Consider the following 24218-nt stretch of genomic DNA (forward strand, 5'->3'; position numbering starts at 1 on the left):
TTCCTGTTATTTAAGGAGTATATTTAAACTGCTGTGATTTGGGTCTTCAACTGTCTCCAAATGGTCCAAAGTGACACAAAATAAAAATAACTCTTTCACTTAATGAAGCACTACTGGCACAGAAAGCAGGCTCCACTTTTGTCTACACACATAAATCAATGAGAAAAAAATCTTTCCTCCCACCACAACAAGACACTGAAAGAAGTTATCTTTTAACAGAGCAAGGTTAGAGACACACATTTGCTTGCTAATCATAGCAAAACCACTTTTAATCTTGAAGCTAAAACAAACACTAGTTATGAACCATTGAAAGTTTATAGTAAGTTTAATGTGCCTTATGTTTTTTATAGGAAGAGGTTTCTAACAACAGAAACACGTTAACCTTAAAACTCCTGTTTAGTTTCAACATTAAGAGGAAAATACTGATTCTCAGCTGAAGCAGCATCTTGCAAATATGGAGTTTTCTATTAAACAACTAGAAAAGAGTTTGGCTGTTTTACTCTCCAGGGCCCCTGTTTCTCCTTATTTCTTTCCAAGAAAGAAAGAGCACATTCTTGTTTTCAGGGGGACTTTAAAAACAAGGCTATAAAGTAGTAAAGTAACTTCATAGTATACAACTAGGACTTGAATATTGGTAGAAAGATGAATTTGACAGGTCATGATATAATTATGTATACTTCAATGTCATAAGTTTAGCATCAAATTTATAAAGTAGAAACTAAAGAAGGGACAGTGTAAGCTCTAAGTTGGTCTGTAGACCTTTCAATGCACAGTACGTGAGCTTGACTCACTCAGACACATGGCTGTATCGGTCCACTCACAGACCAAGCTGGCCAGACACAGCTGGTCGGTCAGCCTCTGCTCAGTTCTATTTGTTTCTAAAGCTAGAAATTCTCCTAGGGGGTTTTCTGGGTTCAGTAAAGATGCTGTAAAATTCAGGGATGGAGATGGGGAGAGAAAGAACAACCAGTGCTGAAAGGAGGAATTTTCACAGGCAGGCATCTTTGTCCACCTCTGTTCAGGCAGTGAGATCCAGGCCTGGCGTGATTCCCTCGGGAAGGATGACTGCTTCTCCTTGCCTTGGCTTCCAGTCCTTACTCTCCAAAGATCAGCTACCACTTTTGACAAATACGCATTCTCTCTTCTACTCTCCTCTCTATCAAACCGTCTTCTGGCAATTCCTCCCTGTCTCAATTCTGTCCCCTTTCTCTTCCCTAGATCCTGTCCCCTTTTCTCTTCCACAGCCTACAAAAACACTGCGACATTTCTCCACCCTGCTTTTCCCTCTAGTCAGGACCCTAATTCCCACTTACCTTTACCTTCCGAGTTGTATCTGGGACCACATCTATTGCCACCCCTTCTCATTACATACTGACTACTCAAAATCTGCGAACTGGACTTTTCTCCCTACCAACCCAGAAATCATTTTTGAAAGGTCTTAGTGGCAAAGTGACAAACCCAAAGACATTCTTAAACCACACGGGAGACATTCACCTACTGCAATCTTGCCACAAAATGAGGCGTTTTCTGTATTTGTATGGAGCTTAGGGAGAGGAATTGGCAGATCAGAAAAGCAGATCATGTGAGTAAATAAAGATGGATGAAAGAACCAGTATGAACAAATGAACAATATTTACTAGGCGGTCCTATCTGCTGAAAAAAAAAATCTACAGTTTCCTCTTTTCTCCTGCATTTATTACCCCATGTGGTAATATTAGCAGCTAGCATTTCAGTGCTAGTAAGCATGTAGTAATGTTATACACACCATAGATCTAAACAGAGTCATGTGAATTATTTTAACTTCCGTTTTAGAGATGGAGACACTGAGGTTTAGAGAGGTTAAGTAACTTGCTCAAGGTCACAGTTGGCAAATGAAAAAGTCAAGACTTCAAACAACGTCACGCTCATGACTTCAAAGCCTTCTATTAATCACTCTGCTATGAAACCTCACAAGTGACATCAGAGATTCACCCCAAGGTTATTCCCCTGAGAACCAAATATCAAGGGGCAAATGGTTCCTTTCTGTGTAGATTTAGCCTTTTTGTGAATCTTGACCTTTTCATGAGTTTTGGCCCTAGTTCTAAGAAGTTACTTTCTCTTAGCAAATGGTTGATGGTGATTGTAAAGCCATGTATGTTTTTATAACTATAAACTACTGTTAGATCTTTCTCACATCAGGAAAGAGGTTCCTGCACTGATTCCAAAGAGCCCTCTCTGCTTCCACTTGCTCAGCTCTCCAAATAAGGTGAACATGCATTGCACTGATCATTAATAGTAGCCTATTTCACTTTCAAAAGTGTCCCAGTTTGGTGATAAATTATATGGTCACCCAACTTATCTATAATTGCTGTCTTAGTCTTCTTCAAACATTGATTCCAACATGTAATCAGTCTGCTCAAAAATCAAGAGCTCCTGCTAAATGAGTAGGAGGACTTTCTGCCTGCCCAGTAACCCTGCCTCCAGGGGAACCCTCCTTGCCCGTTTCATTTCATTCTGAGGCGACTGTCAGTCACTGTTGGTCACAACTTCCTACCCTACCATGGCAACTAAGGATAGACTAATGATCCAGGCATGGCAAGTCATGGCAACCCGTCCAAAGAATGGGCAAGCAATCTAAAGAGGCCAAAGCATTTCTGGACATTCAGGAAGAAGATCTTTTTTTACAAGGCTTGCAGGCTGGGAGGATGTGTTTAGAACTACTGGCAGCAATAGTTCCTGCCTCATGAAGCCAACTGTTTGACAGAAAGAAATCAATCAATGATGCGGAGTGAGGGGCCAGCCCCAGGGGCCAAGTGGTTAAGTTCGCGCACTCCGCTCCCGCGGCCCAGGGTTTCACCGGTTCGGATCCTGGGTGCAGACATGGCACTGCTCATTAGGCCACGTTGAGGCGGCATCCCACATACCACAACTAGATGGACCCACAACTAGAATATACAGCTATGTACTTGAGGGATTTGGGGAGAAAAAAAAAGCAGGAAAAGAAAAAAGAAGATTGGCAACAGTTGTTAGCTCAGGTGCCAATCTTTAAAAAACAAAAAAATGATGCGGAGTGTACAGAGAGGCTGGGGGTGAGAGAGTGATGGCAACCAGGTGAGTGCACCTGAGCAGACATAAGTGCCTGCCAATATGCATGGCCTTGGTTCCTACACTCTGAATTCAATTCTATAACTACCCTCGTATCTTTCCACTTTACGTGTGCTGACAAAATCTCTTTTTTACTTAAGTTAATTTGAATTTGGTTTCTATAACTTGCATATAAAAGTTTCCTGACACATAATCCCCCCAAAATTTACCTTCGATAATATTCAAAGACATGAAAAAAACTCTAAGTTCCCACTTTCAACCTGGCAGAATGACAAAGATTAGATAGATAGATAGAAGACAGACATATACACAGACACATTTAATATTCAGTTCTGGGAAAGATACTTAGAGATAGTCACTCATATCATTGGTGATGGTATACACTAATATACAAGTTTCTGGAAAGAAATTTGACAAAATTTATCAAACGGCTTTAAAACTGCAAGACCTTTTGTATCATCTAAGGTGAGTTAGTGACAAGCGACAGATTTAAGGCTTAAGCAAGAAGAGAATTTATGAGGATGCTGAGGAGCTCCAGAACTGAAAGAAGAACAACCAAGCTTTAAGAAGAGCAAAGGACCAGACAATTCCAGGAAAGCTGACAACAGGAACCCTGGAGACTTCTTGGGTTCTGTTGTATGGTGAATCAGTTCCAATCAACTTCCGCCTGACTGGGTCACTGTTCCACTTTCCACGTTGGAGAGACGAAGCAGTGGTTACATACTTCTACTCTTGGGAAAGTCAACCATGGCGGGGAGGGAGAGAGGGCGACACAGTTCACAAGACAGCAGTCAGCTGATTGGTGATTTCCATACACGCACCTTTGGCTGCCCAGCACACACACGTGTTCCCGTACAGTCAAAGCTGCCTCCACCTACCACCACCCAAGCCCTCTGTGGACAGTGGCAACCTCACTCACTTCCTTCACAGTGAGGAGCAGTCCTCCTTCACACATAGCTGCTGCATCCAGGAGTAAAAACAGATTTCGCAAGGTCACTGCTCATCGAGATCTGTGCTCCTTACACTCTCTGTAGTAATGGAACAATAAATTTTTGTTTCTAACCTGTTGTGGACAAATTCATTAGAAAAATGCCATAAAAAAACCATTGCTATAAAAATGAAATTAAACATAAAATGCTAGCCTCAATTTTTTATTATTCCGTACGGTCGGCATAGAACTTTTGATAGCAATTTGACAGAGTAATTTTTAATACTTTCTATTTCTATACTTCTTGCATCATGAACCAGTAATCAATAGTTCACAGACTGGCGCCAGCCTGCAGACCCCCACTTTGAGTAGCTCTGCTTTAGATGATATCCATTCCCCCTCAAATTTTCCTTCAGTCCATGGTCCAAAAGAAATGCTTTACACTAGCAACACACTCTACATACAATGCAGACAGAAAAGAAGAGAAGAGATTTTGTTCTAAGTCATGACACAGCAGGCAAGGAAATGGGCTACAGTCTTTCTCTCTGCACTAATCAGAGAGCTAGTATTTATGCCCCCCTTTTCTGTTACCCATTCTGCGATCTCCTTACCTGCTGCCAGTCCCTTAGCTCTTTCCCCAGTGGGGTAGCCTGAACCCTAATTCTTGAGCTGTTTCAGTTCTCAGTGGTCTTACCTATAGAAGGGCAATAGTCTCCCATAAACCTCTCCCAGTGAGAATATCAGAAAAAGGAAGAGACCCACTAAGTTCCTATTATATTCCTCCTAGATGTACAATCGCAAGTCCCTTGACTAGGCAAGGTCGGTCACCCCAGCCAATACAGTATCCCATTTTTCTGCCATTTGTCCCCTGGGATGAAGAGCCCAAATGACCAGTTTCAGCTTCCAATTCAGAAAAACTGCACTGGATCCCATGATGACAGCATCCCTCCCTTCAGTACTAAAAGCGACGGTGAGCAAAAATGTTCAGAGTAGGTTAACTAGTTACAATTGTTAGACACATCAGTCCCTCCTCACGCCATGGTTCCTAGATCCATGGGTTCTACCTATGGGGAGACAGTCAGTGTTTTATCTGGAACACTGGTTCAGAGCCTGACCAGTCTTCTGCGTAGCTATGCCATCAGGTGGAAGATGTCCCGGAAGATTGCAGTACCAAGTTTTTAGAGGCCATTCCGCCATGTTAGAAGGCTGACTGTGTCACTGATAGGGAACATAAAATAGTGAATTACATTTGAATTAGCCCATGGCCTTCTTTCTTTGTTTTGATCAGGGAACTCCTTTCACAGCCAATTTGGATGGGATAACAAGATGGTATAAGAAGCATTCAACAAGTCTGCAGCTGGTAGTTCTGGCAGAGGCTCAGACAGGAGGAGGTGCAAAAGGGGAATGCTGTTGAATATAATGCAACAAGGAGCTGAGGTCTTCGCTAGGTATGATGCCACATCAGAGATGTGGGCTGGTCTCTAAGGCTGACAAATCGAGCATCAGCTGTGGCATAGCCTGGTCTGCTTTGATGACGGGGAAGGCTGTGTGGTGGAGTCTATACAGAGCCTGCATCCCTACTCTCACAGCTGCCTTATTCGTCCTCCATGTGAACACTCACCAGAAAGCCTCCACTACAGAAGAGGCTCTCAATCATGTGAACAGGCGTTTATGGAGTCAGCTCAGCTCAGCCTTGTTTTCATGCTTGCTCAAGGGGCTCCTGAACAGTCTCATGCTCCGGATCTATTTGGAATGTTCCATGCTCACACCCCTTTCCTCAATCCTCCAGTCAGCCTTCTTCCATATCCTCGATCAATATGGCCAAAAAGTGGTACAGACTGACATTAGGCCTGATCTTCACCCAGATAAAGTTACAATGACATGTACTACTCCACATCCTACCTAACTGGAGATTTAGCATTCCATCAAGCAAATTACTGCATGAGCAAATTGTTTACATGCCTGCTGGGCCTGCCTCACTGCTGTTCCTGTGCTTATGGCCTCATAGGGGGTTCCTATCACAAGCCGTTGAGCACCAAGCGTGGTTTGACAGGATTCCAGCCACCACCACCTGTAGGTAGACTCTGCAGCATCAGAGCCCCTGGTTGGGTAACTCTGAAGGACAATGGAGTCTGTTAGGATGTGCCACAGGCACCATTCCAGGGGCTGCATTCCTGGATGAGGATGACTGGGGACAAGGCCTGGGAAGGATGGCACAGTGGAGCCTCTGAGGGAGTCAGTGTGAGCTGGGCACACACCAGCGTGGGTCTGTTGGAAACTTGGCCTGGCAACCCTATTAGGACTCTAGTATGAGAAAATAATCAGAGATGTAAGAGATGCATGGACAAAGCTTGTTGTTACAGTGAAGAATGGGAAGTAATTTAAATGCCCAATAATGGGGGAAGATTAAAATAATAATATGGGGAAATAAAATACAGTATGTAAATGTACGTTCGTTAAGAGGTGATTTTAAAGGCTGGATTGATATTTAATATTATGGGAAGTTCTCATATGAATTTATAATACAAGTCAGGCTTTTATAATGATTCCTTTTTGCAAAAGACTGGCAGAAAATACAGTAAAAAACTTAAAACTCATTAGTCTTGTCACCCAGAGATAGTTTTATTTTCATAATTAAATAGCCTTCATTTTTCTATGAGTCTGGAAATTTTTTAAATTAAGATTTTTGATTGCTTATGAATCAAGCTCCAACTTACCTTTTAAAATGGATGTTCTTTGTTTCTTGAACTAGCTGCCAGAGAAAACCAACTAACTTGGTTTCCCAAACGCATCATGCTTACCCCCATCAGTCGTTTTCCTTGTCATCAGCACCTGTGATTTCAAGATCCATAGTAGTGCCCCATCTTTCATGAAACCTGTCACCTCCTAGTGATGTGACTTGCTAACATACTCCTTGACATCCTGCTTGTCTCTCTCATTAAGCCCTTACACAGACTTCTGTGGTTAGATTCAAAAGCACAGAAAGGTTTTTAAATTTCCGTAATTTTTGCCAGGGTAGATAGAGGGAAGGGAGGTAAGTAAAAAGAGGGCAAAAGGAGAAAATAGAAAAATAGAAAAAAACACAGACTATTCTAGTTTAAAGATGCCAGAAAGTAAAGAAAACATTGATAACCAAAATGCAATGGGATCCTTGATTAAGTCTTTGATCAAAAACTTACTACAGGGCTTCTCAAATGGATGCGCATATGAGTCACCGGATTCTTATCACAATACAGTGATGTCTAAGCTGCTGGTTTATGGATCAGATTTTAAGAAGCAATCATCTAAAGGGCATTTTGAGGACTACTGGACAAAATGGACCGTATATTAGATAATACATCAACGTTTCATTTCTTCAGTGTGATAAGGGTGTGTGGCTATATGCGGAGACTTCATTAGTAGGAGATAGGTACCAAAGGGTTTAGCGGTAAAGTGTCATAACGCTTGTAACTTACTTTCAGATGGTTCAGCAATAAAATTATATATAAATATGTATATGAGAAATAAAGGAAATTGGGTAAAATCTTAACAGTTGATGATTCTTGGTGAAAGGCATACCAGTGTTTATCGTACTGTTCCCTTCAACCTTCTTCTGATTTTGAAAATCTTCAAAATAAAAAATTCTATGAAATGAGATAAGGATAATGCATCGCCCTAAGCTATACCCCATAGAGACTGAGTCAATACATCTGGAGTGAGGCCTGGGAGCCTTTATTTCAACACACTCCAGAGAGTTGCATTACAGGTCATACACAGACAACATTTTGAGAACAAGGTTTTGGACATTAGTGAGAATATTGTTTGCTTGGTGATTCAGATCTTTGAAATGGCTAGAGTCCCCAGGTTTGAAATATTATAATAAACTAGGACAGCAAGCTTGGTTTGCCTAGCAGTCTTTACTATCCCCTCGTTTCTCTAACAGCACTTTTCTTTCCTTGGGGATCTTCCTCCTAATTCACAATATGAGGAGAGATTGACAGAGATGGCACACACCTAGCCCTCCGCTTTCACAGGCGGGCCCCTATATTAGTCTTCCATGCTGCATAACAAACTGCCATAAATTTAACAGCTGAAAACAACACACATTTATCATCTCATACTCTCTGTGGGTCAGGAGTTCCAGGCACAGCTTCACTGCATCTTATGCTCTGCGTTTCTCCAGCCTGCAGCCAAGGTGTCAGCCAGGGCTGCTATCTCATCTGAGGCCTCAAGTTCCCTTCCAAGCTCACTGACTGTTAGCGCAATCCGGTTCCATGCAGCCGTAGGGCTGGGGCCCCAGCAACTAGAGGCCCCCCACCATTGTGGCACACGGCCTTCTCCACAACATGGAGCAAGCATGGTTCCTGGCTTCTTCAAGGCCAACAGGAGAGTTGCTTCAGGTCTCTGACCCTCTGGTAAAGGACTCACTGCTTAGGTCAAGCCCACCCAGAATAATCTTCCTTTTGGTTACCTCAAAATCAACTGATAGGGGACCTTAATGACAGCTGCAAAATCCCCTCACCTTTGTCATATAATGTATTCTAATCAAGGCCATGACTACCCAATCATATCCACAGGCTCAGCCCACACTCAAGAGAAGGGAATTATACAGAGTGCGTACACCCGGAAGCAAGAATCCTGGGGTCAGCTTTGAGTTCTGCCTAGTACAGTACCTGTGGTAGGCAGCCTCTAAGAAGGCCCTCAATGATCATTCTACTTCTTGGTATGCAGACCCTTGTGTAGTGCTCCCAGACTGTGCCAGGGTTGGTCTGTGTGACCACGAGAATACAGTGGAAATGATGTTACCTCTGAGGTTAGGTTATAAAAGACAGTGTGGCTTCCGTTTTGGTTTCTCCCACTCTGATCACTCACTCTGGGGGAAACCAGCTGCCATGCTGTGTGAGCAGCCTTGTGGAGAGATCCACGTGGCAAGGAACTGAAGCCTCCCACCAACAACCACATGAATGAGCTTGGAAGCAGTTTCCACAGCCCCTCTACATGACTGCGGCCCTGGCCAACACCTTAACTGCAATGCCATGAGAGACCCTGAGCCAGAACCATCCAGCTAAGCCGCTTCCAGATTCCTGACCCTCAGAAACTGGGTGAGATGATAAATGTTTGTTGTTGTAAACTGCTGAGTGTGGGATGATTTGTTATGCAGCGGTAGATAACTAATACTACACCTGTCCCAGGCCTGACTAATCTAGGAAGAGGGAAAGGTACCTGTGTCCCTCTTCCCTAACAACATGGGAGAAGCACAACCACAGTAGGAGTTAATGAGCCCACAAAGAGAGGAGCAGAGAGCAAAGCTAGGTTGGATGATGGTGGGGGGGCAGCAGTGCTACTTTTTAGCCTCTGGATCCAGTCAGGGGTGATCAGGGCCCTGCCTGTTGTTCCAGTCTCATGAACCAGTGCATTCCTCGTTTTTCCTCCTTACGTCAGAGTCCTCCAAAGCATGTTTAGGTCTGTTGAAAACATTTGCTCCCTCTCTCCATCTCCAACAAGTGCAAATTTATACTGATAGGCAATATAGTCAGCCAAAGAGTAATTTGTTCCTCTTTCCCATCTCTCAATGACGGTGACTAAGCTGATTTGAACCTAGTTTCTGTCACTTGCAACCAGCAGTTCTGACTCATTAAAGCTCTCTGTAGGATTACCTTCATGGCTCACTCTGGTTATTTTCTCTTTTTATGGCATCTTTCCCTCCAAGCTCATGTTGCCTGATCCTGAATCATGTGTTAGGTCATGCTTTCCAGGTTCCCTCAAAAACAGGTTCTATTTACTTGTGCTTCTAAGAAAGCTCCGGTGGCATTTTCTCCCAGGGAAGCTTTAGCATGCTGAGAGTATAGCACTTTGACTAAATGATCTACATTTATTCTAGGGTAAATTTCCTCTATAGTGTATGGCATTTTGCTTCCTAACTTAGCTAATCAAACACTCTCTGGGTACTGAGCCAACTGTTCATGCTGAAGCAGCCTGAGCAGTCATTGTGAAAAGAAACACAATAAACAAAATCCCACGCATGAATCAAGCAAAGATTCTGAGTTCTAAGGTGCAGTCTCTCCAGACTCGCTGTTCTCAGTGCAAAGGAGCATGCAGAGACCCCACACAGCCCACATTCTGCTTCCTTCCAATTTCGAACCACAGCAGTGAGTTGACACAAATTGAAATCTCTTTCAGTAAGTCACCTCCCCCATATAATAATCCCATTGCGATTTCCCCCTAAATACCTTGCACTACTGCCAAAATGATAGTTGGATAATGCATTCTTAAATTCATAATCAGTAGACAAAGTCAAGAGTACCATTCCTAACTGTCCTTCCCCAAGAGTCCAAACTTTACCATTTCCAGAATAATATAGTACTCAAAGTCTAAGTTCACCTAATAGCATTATCTCTTACCAAATCAATTTCTTTAAGTTAGCCTGGTAACAATTTACAAAATTTGCCCCTAGAAAAATCTTAAGTAATCTTGTTAATGTTGTTTACCCTTTCAACACATTAGGCAGCCAGGAACTGAGCTAAGGGAGCTCAGAGGGATTGGCATAAACAATAACCTGTGTGTGTTTCCCCTAAAGAATGTTCTCTCTCTACCGTTTGATTTGGATCAGAGACTCTGAAACCAGATTACTTGGATTCAAAGCTCAGCTTTTCCATTTAAAGCCATGTATCATTGGCCAACTTACCCAACTCCTCTCTGCCTCAATTTTATATCTGTAACTTAGGGATAGTAGTAATGTCCACCTCAGAATCATTGTTATAAGAATTATCTTAATGATATTTGGAAAGCACTTAAAATACTACTTGGTATACAGTAAGTATTAAATAAATAACCAGCACAGATCATATTGAAAATCTGATTGCCTATCTCCCCACTTACCATAGGAGGTATTTTAGCATCATTTGAAAGAGGTATCACCATAACATCTTGTGTAGCATTAGTAGTCTTCTACATGCTGTGTGGATGAAATCAGATTAAGGTGATCCCAGAGTATTATTACCTCATATGACTAAAACAAATAAAACATAAATCCTCTTTGCAAGAAGATATTATCTCAAGCTGAAAATTATTACTACAACATTTTTGCAAATGCAATGTCTGGCACACAATAAAAAAATAACCAGACACTCAGAGACAAGATGAACAATTGTACAGACAAATAACTGAAAATAAAACTCACAAGCACTTCAGATGTTGGAGTTTTAGACATAGAGGCAAAATAACCATACTTACTTTGTTCAAGGGGACAAGGTAGAGAATTTTGGTAGAAACTGAAAACCATAATAAAGTAGCAAACAGAAACTACAAGAACTGGAAAATAACAATTGAAGTCCCCAACAATTTAATAATTGATTTAACAAAGTTCAGATAGTCAAAGAGAATTAGTAGCCCGGAATATTGATTGGTTAGAAAGAACTATCCCGAATGACCAAAGAGAAACAAAAGATTGGAAACATTAGAGACGTAGGTAAGAAACAGAAGATACTGTAAGAAAGTGCTATATAAGTTAATTCTAGGGGGGAAAAGAGGGAGAGTGAGTAAGAAGAATTATTTGAAGAAATAATGGATAGGAATTTTCCAAAACTGAAGGACATTAATTTACAGATTTAAGGAGCCAAAAAAACTCTAAGTAGAAGAAAGAGAAAATAACCAGGTACCCTAGAGTAAAATGTTAAAAACCAAAGAAAAAGAAAATCTTAAAGCAGTCAGAAGTAACAAAGAAGGCAGATTACCTTCCAAAGAGCCACAATGAGGCATGTAACTGACTTTTAAACAGAGTTAATAGAGACCAGAAGACAAGAAAATAATATCTTCAAAGTGCTAAGAAGAAAAAATAACTCCTAACATAGAATTGTAAGTTTAGCAAAAGCATATTTCAAGAATAAAGTGAAATAAACAATTTTAAGGCACACAAAACAGGATTTGTAACCAGTAGATCTACACTGAAAAAACACTAAAAGGGAGCCAATCCCAGGGCATAGTAGTTGAGTTTGGTGTGCTCCACTTTGGTGGCTGGGTTTGTGGGTTTGGATCCCAGGTGTGGACCTGCACCACTTGTCAGCCATGCTGTGGTGGTGTCCCACATAAAAAACAAAGATTGGAACAGATGTTTAGCTCAGGGTTAATCTTCCTCAAGCAAAAAAAAGAGGAAGATTGGTAACAGATGTTAGCTCAGGGTGAATCTTGCTCAGCAAAAAAAAAGAAAAAACATTAATGGCGTGTTTTTGCAGGCAGAAGGAAAATGACACCAGGTAGAAGCTCAGATTCAGGAAGGAATGAAGAGCAAGGAAAAGGTGAATATGGGGCAAATTTAAGCAAGTAGACTAATGATGATGATATAATAATAATAAAGTTTAAAATATAGACAGAATTACAGGACATAACAATAATGGCTTCAACAGTTTAGAGGAGGCTAAAAGAGTTGAGATATCTAAAAAGGAGTCTCAGGTCCTTGCATTGCCCATGAAGAGAATATACTCCAGTTAATACAAGGTTTTGAGAACCAAAAAAGAATGTCATAATCTCATGGCTAACCAGTAAAAGAACTGCAAAAGAATGTGTAACTTACAAGGTAGTAAGGGAAAAAAATAGAATAATAAATTTGTAGTTGTTTCGTGTTACACACCCAGTTGGGTGAGCAGGGTGGGATAGGTTGCTGAGAGACCAAAGACGAGACCCAGCAACATCGAATGAGACATGGATTTGTTGGGGAGTTACTTACAGGAAGGTCCAGTGGGGGTTGGCTGGACAGGAAATGTGCACCACCCACTGCCGACCTGAGAGAAGCTTGCTTAAGTAGGCAGAGGAACGAAGGCTTCGTGCTTGCTAAGAGGAATGGTCTATGTGTGGCCTGCATTCCAAGGACCACCCCCGCCCCACCACCCGTGAAGGCCTCCGTGTTCCCCGAGACCGAGATGGTCTTCGCGCTAATCATCTCACAAGAAACAGCTGGTTTGGCCAAGCCCAGGACTGTTACTACCATGAGTGCTGGCGGCAGCCCATACAAGAAGCCTCAAGGATACGTGGTTTAAAGGCCACGTAGGCTAGTGCCCCTACAGCAGTAAAGGCCAGAAAGAAGGAAATTTTGGAGGAAAAATGACATAAAATGAATGGGACAAATAGAAAGCCCTGAGAAAGCCAAACAGAAACAATTCACGCTGCATGGAGTCCAGTTGCCTAAAATCCTAACTCAGGCAAAAAATTCCAAACAGGCAAAACTAAACTATAAGCTTTAAGGATGCACGCTTAGGTAGTAAAACTAAAGAAAAGCAGGAAAGGAATATCATAAAAGTTCAGAAGAGGTTTCCTCTGAGAGAGGGATGGCAGTGACATGGAGGGGACGTGAAAGGTTTGGAGTTTTCTATGGCTTGGCTAACCAGGTGATAGTTACCTGATGGGCTTTGGTTTGTGCTGATTCATTTAACTATATGTATTTTGTGAACTTCTCTGTATTTATTCTATTTCCACAAAAAGTAATAAAAATATAAAAGAGATATAATGTGCTAATACGGCATAATCTTTAGAAATACATGGTTAAATAAGATACAGAACAGCAGAAATAGTATGGTCTTATTAGCATAAAAAAGCTCACATATTTATATACACACTTATATTTGCACAGATCATTTTTCAAGATATACATAATGAATTTAATCTGGCCTGCGGCCTCAAAGAGGAGAGACTGTGACTCCGGTACAGTTTATGGAAGGGAGGGGCTGATTTTCATCTATATGCTTTTACTTTGAAAATAACTTTTGAGTTATGTTTTTTAATAAAAAGAAATTTCACCAAGCTAATCAACTTTGAGAACAAAATAGGGTTACCGTTTGATGAAATCATTATTTTCAAATGAACAACTGCATTTTGAAATCTTAATTTAAATCTGGCATGTATAACCAAGAATTTTAAATCATGGCTAAATTTGTTCAAAAGATGGATCAAATTTTCATAACCAAGAAGGGAAGAAAAGTGGCAGTTATATTAAACGGACACCCATGAATTGATTATTTTTCCATTTCCTTCACACAAATGGAGTAGAGATGGGTATAGATAATTCATTTTCACTTCAACTTGTTTCTAGAATGTTGGTAGAGGCCTTCCATCTGCATTGCAATGGAGTGTTACTAAAAATAGGAAGCAAACTTGGGGTAAACTGAATGACCAAAGTCAAGAATCTGCCATAAATCATGAAATTGTACGTTAGGCTTTCAGTCACATGAACAGCGGACCAGATGAGAATTTAATAATACGGATGCCTGAGTTGTCAGAGCAATTAGACACATTCCAGGAATTTATAAATACGTGAAGATAACACCAATTGTCAACAGGTGTGAAGAAGTGAGCCCCCCAGGATTTCTGGGTTAAGACAGCAACTTGAACACATGCTTCTAATTTTGTTTCTTACATTCTTAAGTCAACAAAGATTTAGGGAAGGATTTTTTTTTTTTAAAGATTTTATTTTTTCCTTTTTCTCCCCAAAGCCCCCTGGTACACAGTTGTGTATTCTTCGTTGTGGGTTCTTCTAGTTGTGGCATGTGGGACGCTGCCTCAGCGTGGTCTGATGAGCAGTGCCATGTCCGCGCCCAGGATTCGAACTAACGAAACACTGGGCCGCCTGCAGCGGAGCGCGAGAACTCAACCACTTGGCCACGGGGCCAGCCCCAAGGGAAGGAATTTTTAAAAAGAGAAAGATACAAATAGGGAAAACAAGAGAGGGAAAAGTCAGAAAGTTTTGGAAACTAGAAAAAGATGGACCAGTAGTAACTGACTTGGTAGACCCAAGAAAACTAATCTCTAGCTGGTACTAGGAAGGTGTGAGAGCTGGCCAATTTACACCACAAGGTGCTCAAAAGTCATAGGAACTGCCTATGAAACTGGTGGTGAAAGGAAGAGTAAGAAAACCTTCTGTGAAAGCTAGCTCTTGTAGCCATCCAACGCAGGGGAGCTGGACCCTCTCAGTTCTGGACTGAATGTTTGTGTCCCCCCCAAAATTCATATGTTGAAACTCAAATACCCAAAGTGATGGTATTGGGAGCCGGGGCCCTCATGATAAGATTAGTGTCCTTATAAGAAGATGCTTGCTTCGGTTTCTGCTCTCCGCTATGTGAAGATATGATAAGACTCCATCTGCAAACCAGGAAGCAGTCTCTCACCAGATAATGGACCTGCCAGCACCTTGATCTTGGAATTCCCAGCCTCCATAATCATGAAAAATAAATGTTTGCTGTTTAAATCACCTAGTCTGGGTAATTTGTCATAGCAGCACAAGCAGACTAAAACATCCTCCTAATTAACAGGTATGATGTCTAGAATGATGACACCATGGACATATTAAGAGGTAAGAAAAAATGGTATTTCTCACATCATGGAAATTTCTGGGCAGAGCGGGATGGCACCCAAGCTGGTCTGGAATTGGCTTGAGTATCTTAGAAGAGAGTGAGAGAAAGTGACCCTGGTTTTTACTATGGTTAGGGGGTTGGACTACGGAAGAATTCAGTCTTGGAGTAGTTTGAATTTCTCTCTGGTGCCAAAGGAAGGAGTGCCCTGGCTTTCTTATCAGCTTGCCCAAAGAGGGGGCAGAAGGGGAAGGAATAAACTGGGGTTTGAAAGCTTCAGCAGTCAAAAATTTAAAAAATGGAGTCAGATCCGATTACACTATTTAAGAAGTTAAAACTTTCAGATCTCCTCCTCCACTTCACTTCACTGAGCAATTGCCCCTCTCAATTCTTAGAAAAATCTGGAAGCTTGTTCTCTGGAGAAACTAAAAGCCAGATTCCTGGGCTGATGATCCTGGTATAGATTAGAGTTAGGATAAGGTTTAGGATTAAATGGTCAAATGTATACTTAGTTCTGAATACAGAGATCCTCCCAATCGAAATCATTCCACAATGAACCCAGTTGATAGGCATGGCCTGTAGTTCAAGCTCTCAGGGGCTCTGATGAGCTTTTTTAGATTCCCCCTATCCCTAATATTAAGCAGACATTCAGGTATTAGCAGATATCTGAGGAAAGCTCCTCTCACGGAAGATACAAATAAAAAAAACTGATCTTCCTCGCAAAAAGGCATTTTGGAGTAAATAAATAATGCAGGGTGGAAAGAATCAACAAAACCAAATGAAATAAAGTTATTACTCTCCTCAGAGAATAAGAAAATGCTGCATCCATAAAAGAGGAACAAGATGCCATAAAAAATTAAGAGAGAAAAGAAAGCTTGGAATTGAGAACACAACAGTAGAAGTGAAGTCATTAGAGAGTTAGAAGATAAAGCAGAAGAAGTCTCCTAGAAAGTAGAGCAAAAAGACAAAGAGACCAAAAATGGGAGAAAAAGAGATACGAAAATTGGATGACAACCCCAGAAAATCTGGGGGGACAAAAAGAGAAAAGAGGAAACAGAACAGAAAACAAAATACAATTGTTCAAGAAAATTTCCTAGAAGAATAGGAGGGGAACTGCCATTTCTGAAAAAAGCTTACTGAATAGAAGTCGTAGAAGAAAATATCTACACAGAGACATTTGAAATTTCAGAACACTGGAGCAAAAGAAGATTCTACCAGCTTCCAGGAAGAAAAAGCAGATCAGAAAGGATCAGGAATACAATGGCCTCAGACTTTGCAACAGCGTCACCACAAACCACAAGAGGAAACTGGAGTGATGTTCAGAATTCTAAAGGAAAATGACTTGTAACCTATGATATAGTCAAACTCTCAAACTTTGTGAGGGTAGAATGAGATTTTCAGACATTCGTGGTCTCAAAAACATAAATTTACTACCAATCCCTTTTCTCAAGAAGCTACCGAAAATGTGCTCTACCAAGATGAAAGTATAAACCAAGAAAAAGAAAGACATGGTACAGGAAACATTGAGTTCCAAACAGGAAAGGGATGAAGGGTTCCTGGGAGGATAGTGAACAGACATCCCAAGATGCGAGCTGGAAAAGAGACTACATTGGATGGACACGGGAGTCTAGACAGACAAGCTGCAGGATGTATGACCGTGATCCTCACTGCTTTGGTACAGTCTTCTTTTTAACACCAGGAACGCCCTGGAAAGCCTGGCCCAGACAAGAACGTGGTGATCTTGACAATTTCCTGACGTTTCCTGCTCTTTCTTCCAGGTCTTGCCGCCTAAATTGTCTGTGGACATTTATTTCATCCACAGAAGCTTTCTGCTTTGATTTAGCTCTGAGAGCTGGAACAAGGCGATAGTGAGCTCAGAAGCAAGGAACCCAGGGAAGTTCACTTCGCTGCCACCGATCATATGTTTGGTACCTGTTTTACACTATGGCTCTTCCAAATTCATAGACTGTGGTGAGCCTCAGATTTCCCAGAACTCAACAAGGGCTCTCCACTGACTACCTCAGAAGGTAATCCTGTAAACTCCCCAGAAGCAGAAGCCTAAGACCCAGGGACCACTGTATTTCCCACACTGAGGATGGGGGGGTGGGGGGGTGGCACAGAAAGGAATGTTGAAAAGCAGCAAACACAGGAGGATTTTAAGTTTTATTTCATAATCTGGGTAGAAGATTCAAAGGTTTTTTTATAAATATGTATTTTTAAAGATTTTATTTTTCCTTTTTCTCCCCAAAGCCCCCCAGTACATAGTTGTATATTCTTCGCTGTGGGTCCTTCTAGTTGTGGCATGTGGGATGCTGCCTCAGCATGGTCTGATGAGTAATGCCATGTCCATGCCCAGGATTCGAACCAATGAAACACTGGGCCGCCTGCAGCGGAGCACATGAACTTAACCACTCGGCCATGGGGCCAGCCCCTCAAAGATTTTTTAAATTGTTTTTTTGGATTAAATATTTACATCTTACGCATAATTTCACATGCAGAAAATAAAGGGAAAAGAAATACGCCTACTCGTACTATAACGGTTGGACTGTAAATTGGAACAAGCTTCCTGGATGACTTTTTGGCAGTGAATATGAAAAACCTTAAAATTGGGCATGCTTTTTGATCCAAAAATTTTACTTCTAAAAAATATTCTATGAAAAGTTGGACAATGCCCAAAGTATACAGAAAGGCTTTGCTAAATCAAAAACTAACAGTTAAAAATTAGGAACTCAAAATATCCACTCTTGCAGAATTGACTAAAATAAGTGGGATTTTCATGCAGTCAACCATTATGCAGTCATCAGACATGATGCATTTACTGACATGGGTAAAGTTCACATTACGCCGTAATTTACTTTAAAATACTTACGCATGGACCAGCTGAAGTGCGTATGTACTAGTTTTAATCTACTCCCCAGGGATGATTAGTTACTATTTGAAGAACCTGTTCACTGCATGCACTCCAGGTGTCTGTGCTTTAGAAGCTGCTACTGCAAGTGCTTCAGTGATAACTAACTCCATCAGCCCTGGGGGACTTGTTAATTAGCATTAGAGATGCTCAACATATTATTTACTGGCAAAGAGTACAAGCGCATCTGCTCATGCATGGACAGGAGTCCAATAGAAGCCTCTACCTACAAGAATACTTAGCACTAGACTCTTTCTGTGTCTGCTTCTAGAAAACTTGTCATGCAAGGAACTTTGAGTATCTGCAGGACAAGAGCTCTGGTACTTCACTAAACTTGCACAAACAGGTTTTATGGCTCTTATTGGTCACTTGCTAAATGTATGTATTATTTGGGGCACTTATGAGAAGCAGATATCAGGACAGGAGTATGGCAGGAGATTTATTGAGAGACAGACCCAAGAAAGAAAAGAGAAGAGAGCTGGAGAAGGCAGGGCGTACCTTCAGACTATGATGAAGTTCTGACCCTTGTGAAGGAGACAGAGAAGGAAGGAAGATTGGGTGAAAAGAGTTTCAGATTATGGTGGGGTTCCAAGAAAGTTTTAGCCAGTTTGATGGGGAATTCTTACGCCAAAGTCACCCATCCAAGGAGTCACCCATGTCACAGCAAAGGGCCTGCATTAATACCTCCAACTGTGCTCAATGATTAGCTGGGAGCAGCCATGGGAAGCATGATGTCAGAGCAAGTGAGGTGGTAGATGCAGAGGCCCAGCAGCTGGCACTGCCCGTCAATACACTCCCCACAGCAGGACACCTGAGTATTTTCACGGCTGCTGTAGTACGCGTGGCAGAATTCAGACCAAGACAAACCACCCAGAAGAGAGATTATGAGTGCCCTCACCAATAATCTATCATTGGAAACAACAGACAACTAGGCAAAAGGATCTGATGATTGTAAACTGGCCAAATTTGCTGAAAATCTATTCCCAACAATATAAAGTGTGTGTTTCAATGTGAACATAGCATGGTTCCATTCTTTGTTTTAAAGCCAATTATATTATATGGCGGGATTTTTTTTTTTTAAGTATTTTACTGGCTACCACTAGAATTCCTTTATGGATTTTGCCTCCTTCGCAGCCAGGCCCTCGGGTCCTAAAGCCCCTATGCAGCCATCTTATCAAGGCATTCTCCTAGGGCACTGCGAGTAAGAAATAAACAGGAATTTGGGATGTGGGAAGACAAGAAGAAGAAAAGAGCGAAGGAACAGAGAAAGAGTCATGAGGTGTTCAGAGGCCAAAGGACGCTGTGCTGTCTTGTGAGTGACATTATATGTGTTTTGAGAAGAACGAGGAAAAGGAGCTGTAAGCCAAGTGCAGATAGGGAACTATCTACGAGATGAAGAAAGAAATGATAACCGAAGTTGACAACGTCCCTGAGAAATTCCAGAAATCTTAGGGCATGAACTATACTTCCCACAAGACTTGGGCCTGAGGGGCGAGGGGGTTGGGAGGGAGGACAAGCTGATCTGAGGTACGTCGTAAGAGGCAGGGTCACCACAACTGACATCTTAGTTAAAAATATACACAGACACAAAATATGTGTGGGTAGAAAATACTTGACAGCCTGACTAAAATGTTAGTACTGTTTCTTTACAGGATAAAGTTGTGGATAGTTTTTTTTCTGATCTGTATTTTCTAACTTTCCTACAATGAACATGAATTAATATAATAAAAGAAAAAGATGTTGGGAAAAAAGGAATAATTTGGGTAATTGCTTATGGCCAGGAATTAGCTGAGTCAAGTCATTGTTTTCAGCAGTTTCCAACACAGTTGGTCAATTATAAAAGAACTCCATAGAAACAGGTGGATGTACCTGGTAACCCACAGCTGCGTTTGCAGCCAGTTCATCGTGGGAGGCGCATGTAGGAGACTGTTATTCAAAGTAGACTTTTTAGCTGTTTTCTTCCATGTTGCTGAGGACGCCTGGCTATACCGTCCTTGGGAAAGCCTTTGGCCAGATCCATCTCTACTTTGTTTTATATTGAGTTCTCCAGAAAAATATTGCTCCAATAAAGACCAAATTCAAAATTAACTATAGTTAAAGCTAATACTTTTCTCAAGAAGCAATCTCCCTGGATCATAGTCTCCCTCAGCCTGCCACGGACAGGAGTCCTCAGGATTCTATCAGTAAACTTATACACTGTTATGTAAAATAAGAGGTTCCTACCTCAATAGCTAGGACAGGAAGACATGCCCTTCTATCCTACTCGTACTACTCACACTTCCATTTGCCAGCTTGATTTCTAAAACATACAGACCCATTGTTAATTAGCAGCAGCCAGCACTTTAGACCCCTACAAGAAGGTAATTGGGGAACGATTGTAGCCATTAAAAAATGTACCCGCTGAAAGGATGTCACAGAGATCCTAACCGCATGCCATAGATCCACTCCTGCAGACTTGCTGGCTCTGTGCTTGGATAAAGCCAGATCACTGAGAGGTGACGTCTGTTGCCACTGGCTACAGTGTCTCCCTATTTGAAAAAAAGGCTCCACTTCTGGGCAGAGCCCACTCAACACCAGGGTACGTGATTTGATGAGAGGGATGAGGACTGGATTTCAATCCCCACTCATCACACAAGCTGGTGCCCTAGCACATTGTTCAATCCGAATAATTGTCCAGGAGAGCCATGGCTTGTGTGTGTACAGGACATTACCTTATTCCCACGAGGAAATCCTGTCACTAAATCATTCCTCAATTCTAAGCCTTTATTATCCTCATGTCTCTCCAGCCATATTTGTTAAGGGTCCTGTGCCCCAGCTTTTTGGATTTCGTGGAGCAGTTAAATTGAAAAAAAAAAAAAAAAAAAAACACAGTGCTGGCACCGTGGCAATGTAATGGTTAAGTTCGGGCACTCGGCTTAGGTGGCCTGGGGTTTGTGGGTTGGCATGCCCGGTGCAGACCTATGAACTGCTTGGCAAGCCAAGCTGTGGCAGGCATCCCACATATAAAGTAGAGGAAGATGGGCACGGATGTTAGCTCAGGGCCCATCCTCCTCGGCAAAAAGAGGAGGATTGGCAGCATATATTAGCTTGGGGCTATTCTTCCTCACCAAAAAAAAAAAAAAAAAAAACCGAAGGTTTTTTGGGGGAACTGATATAGAGTTGCCAAGTTTTATCTGAAAAAATTAAGATGACTTAAAGTATGTAATTTACTGAGCATAGTAATTTTAAAATAAAAGGCCAGCATTTCTCAGGAAACAAAACTGTCTACTTAGACGCATATTTTTACTTTGATAAAGTAAAGACTCTCAGTGTGTTGGGGAATTGCTGGTGTGGTCCTCTCCGCCTGCCCCTCCAGTCTCCTCTGCACGGCTCCCCTCCCAGCACCCCGCTCCCTGCAGGCTCTCCAGTCCACCCAGGCACCTCTCCTCCATTCTCTTAACCTGCTTGTTGCCTCGTCGTCGTCATTCAGGTCTCAGACTGGGGAGTCAGGGATGGATTCTAAGCCAGAGACATTCAAGTGAATTTAGGAATTGTTACGGTTTCACTAACTGATGCAAAAGAAAAGTAGAATTGGTTTAACAGTTATCGTACCTGTAGAGTGAGCTTCACAAGAAAAGTACTCTTAGCTATATAGTTTTGCCTCCAGCACCTGAGACAGATCTGGCTACATAACAGGTGCTTAAATATTTGTGGAATGGATTAAACCAAGATCCTTTACATAACATGCTCTATAAGAGATCTGAGTTTTGAACCTGCTCCCTTCTTTTGAATATTAAAGATTATATAATTTGTTCCTTGCCTTGCCTCGTTTTCAAGAATTTTAGACGCAGGTTTATATTCCATCACAGCAACTATGTTGACTCCTCTGATTGGAATATTTACTCTATTTCCTCTGTCACATCTTTTCCTTGTTATTCTACCCTTTCTTATAAGCTGTTCTAAGCTGTTTCAAACTCCTTCTCAGAAAGACGAGGGCGTAAATAAATAAATAAAAGCCGTGTAGTGCAATAGCTCACCTGCTCCTGAAATAAAATGCTGACATTTCAAATGTTCCCTATTCGAAAGGTTAGATGATTAAATATATTCCTCTCCTGCTACCTGAGATTACCCAAATAAACATCAACCACATGCAAACCACACAAATAGATCTTTTGAATGGAAGTAGTTTTAAGGGACAAATAGATATTTGAAAATCAAGAGAAAAGAAAATGCAAGGTATAGCATTCTAGTTTTAAAAACAAACAATTTTAAGAAAACTGTCACATTTACTTCTAGTTATGCTTATTATGTGCCCTTTTAAAATATCAAGAAAAGCCAGCTGCCAGCTGACGTACTTTCCAAAGATTTTGAAGAAGCATCAAAACTCTTTTTTCCCATGAAAACAAGCTTATGTAGGTCTGCTCTTGACATTCCAAATGATCAGACAAGCTATCTCTAGTTTTGTAAATAGTCTTAAAACTGGGCCAAATATCAATTAAACTTCTAATTCTGCATTATTTTCTAATAAAAAGGATTTAACACAAAATATACATAGGCTAATAATCCATAATTGTCTTAATTACTCATGTAAGGCGTACATCACCTGTAGTGTCTGGCAGAGCTTCATTATCTCAGGCGAACCCCCTGAGTTTCCAGAAGAGAAAGTTTGTGTCATAAGATAAATCATCGTAGTTGATCTTATAGCTCGCTTACCCAAACAGATTAGAATCCAAAGTAGAAAGCCTCTTGGAGTGCTAGCCAGCCTGAGCCTCCCACGTGACAGATAAACTGTAGCAGAAGTCAGGAGACTTGCCTCAGCCCACACAGAGGGAGAGCAGGGACCACTGACTAGCTGGGAGGATCAACTGAAGAAGAGTCAAGTGGTAAAGGAGAGGTTAACAGCCCTAAGGAAGCACAGTGACAGGTACCCTGGGCACGTGCTTAAGCTCCAAGAGCCTATTACCCCCATTCTGTGTAACAGGAGGTCACATTCTCTGTCATATCTGAAGATTCTCAAATTGCCAACCTTTTTGTCTCCAGAGCCCCTGACTACACTCAATCAGTGTGCACAGCACTTTTAGGAAACATGCAGGGCTCAATTCTGAACTCAAGGCTCTTCCGAGGTCGGGGAGCAAGAGAATGTACCCCTGGCACATGCTCGATGCGCCACCTTGAATTGAATTGAATTCTACAAGGGTGAGAGCCTCTGATGAAAGGCTTAACATGAGTACAAAAGCACCATTTTCAACGAATCTTGGAAAATAAGGGCATTTGTTCTTCTGAAGAGCTGAAAAGAAGTTTTGGCCTAGAGCCTGGCGTCTTTCTTCATAGGCACAGCCACCTCGGTATTCAGATGAGTAGGGAGAAAAGTCCCAGCTCAGAGTGGCAGGCTCCTTTTATCATGGGCACACCTGAGCCTTGATGTCAATACAAGTAGGTGTCTTAGCAGGAGGAAGGTGAGAGCACATGCTCTGGAGTCAGGCCTGGTCTTTTACTTCCAGCTCCAAAATTTACTAGTGACATGACTTTGATAATATGACAGTCTTTTGGCTTTTTCCTCACCTGTAAAATGGAGGTTGGGGGTAACAGTGGATTCAAATAGTCTCTTTAGCCCTCACAATAACCTCATGAAGTAAAATGCTCAGCTCTATAGCAAGTACACAAAATTTTTTCACATTCCACTGCCCTCTCCTTACCTTCTGTTGTCTTTCCAGATTTCCTCCTGACAAGAGACATGGGGAGAGAAGCTGTGGGTACCTCAGGCCCATCCCTGGGGCATCTGGGACCAGGGCAAGCTTCTCCCCTACTCCTGCCAACTTCCCTCACGCCCAACAATATCCTCTTCCTATTTAAAATTGAGACATGATGACTTCCAAGAACAGATCCAAAAGCAGGAAGAATCCACACAATGGCAAAGGGCAAGCCAAAGGATGTGGGAGTGGAGAAAACCTTCTTTAAAGAGACAGAGCAGGGCTATGGATTTGCTTTACTCCTAGAAGCAAAA

At 41.7% G+C, this 24218-nt stretch overlaps 1 protein-coding gene across 14 annotated transcripts in view; it reads right to left on the bottom strand.

The window, feature by feature from the left end:
- Positions 1 to 24218, bottom strand: part of HHLA2 (HHLA2 member of B7 family) — a 97073-nt gene that overhangs the window by 47804 nt on the left and 25051 nt on the right. Inside the window, exon 1 of one of the 14 annotated variants that reach the window (XM_070242853.1) lies at positions 23911 to 24041. The exons of 7 other annotated variants lie outside the window; for them this stretch is intronic. Coding sequence is in view for 1 of the 7 variants with exons in the window: in XM_070242860.1 (XP_070098961.1) it covers positions 23911 to 23950 (40 nt within the window). In the remaining 6 variants the exon portion in view is untranslated. Of the gene's footprint in view, positions 1 to 10870; positions 10942 to 22817; positions 22941 to 23910; positions 24086 to 24218 lie in introns of those variants that run through there. 6 more of the 14 variants (XM_070242855.1, XM_070242854.1, XM_070242858.1 and 3 more) reach the window with 6 other exon arrangements.

This window comes from Equus caballus, chromosome 19 (assembly GCF_041296265.1).
Source record: "Equus caballus isolate H_3958 breed thoroughbred chromosome 19, TB-T2T, whole genome shotgun sequence".
NCBI classification, from domain to species: Eukaryota; Metazoa; Chordata; class Mammalia; order Perissodactyla; family Equidae; genus Equus; species Equus caballus.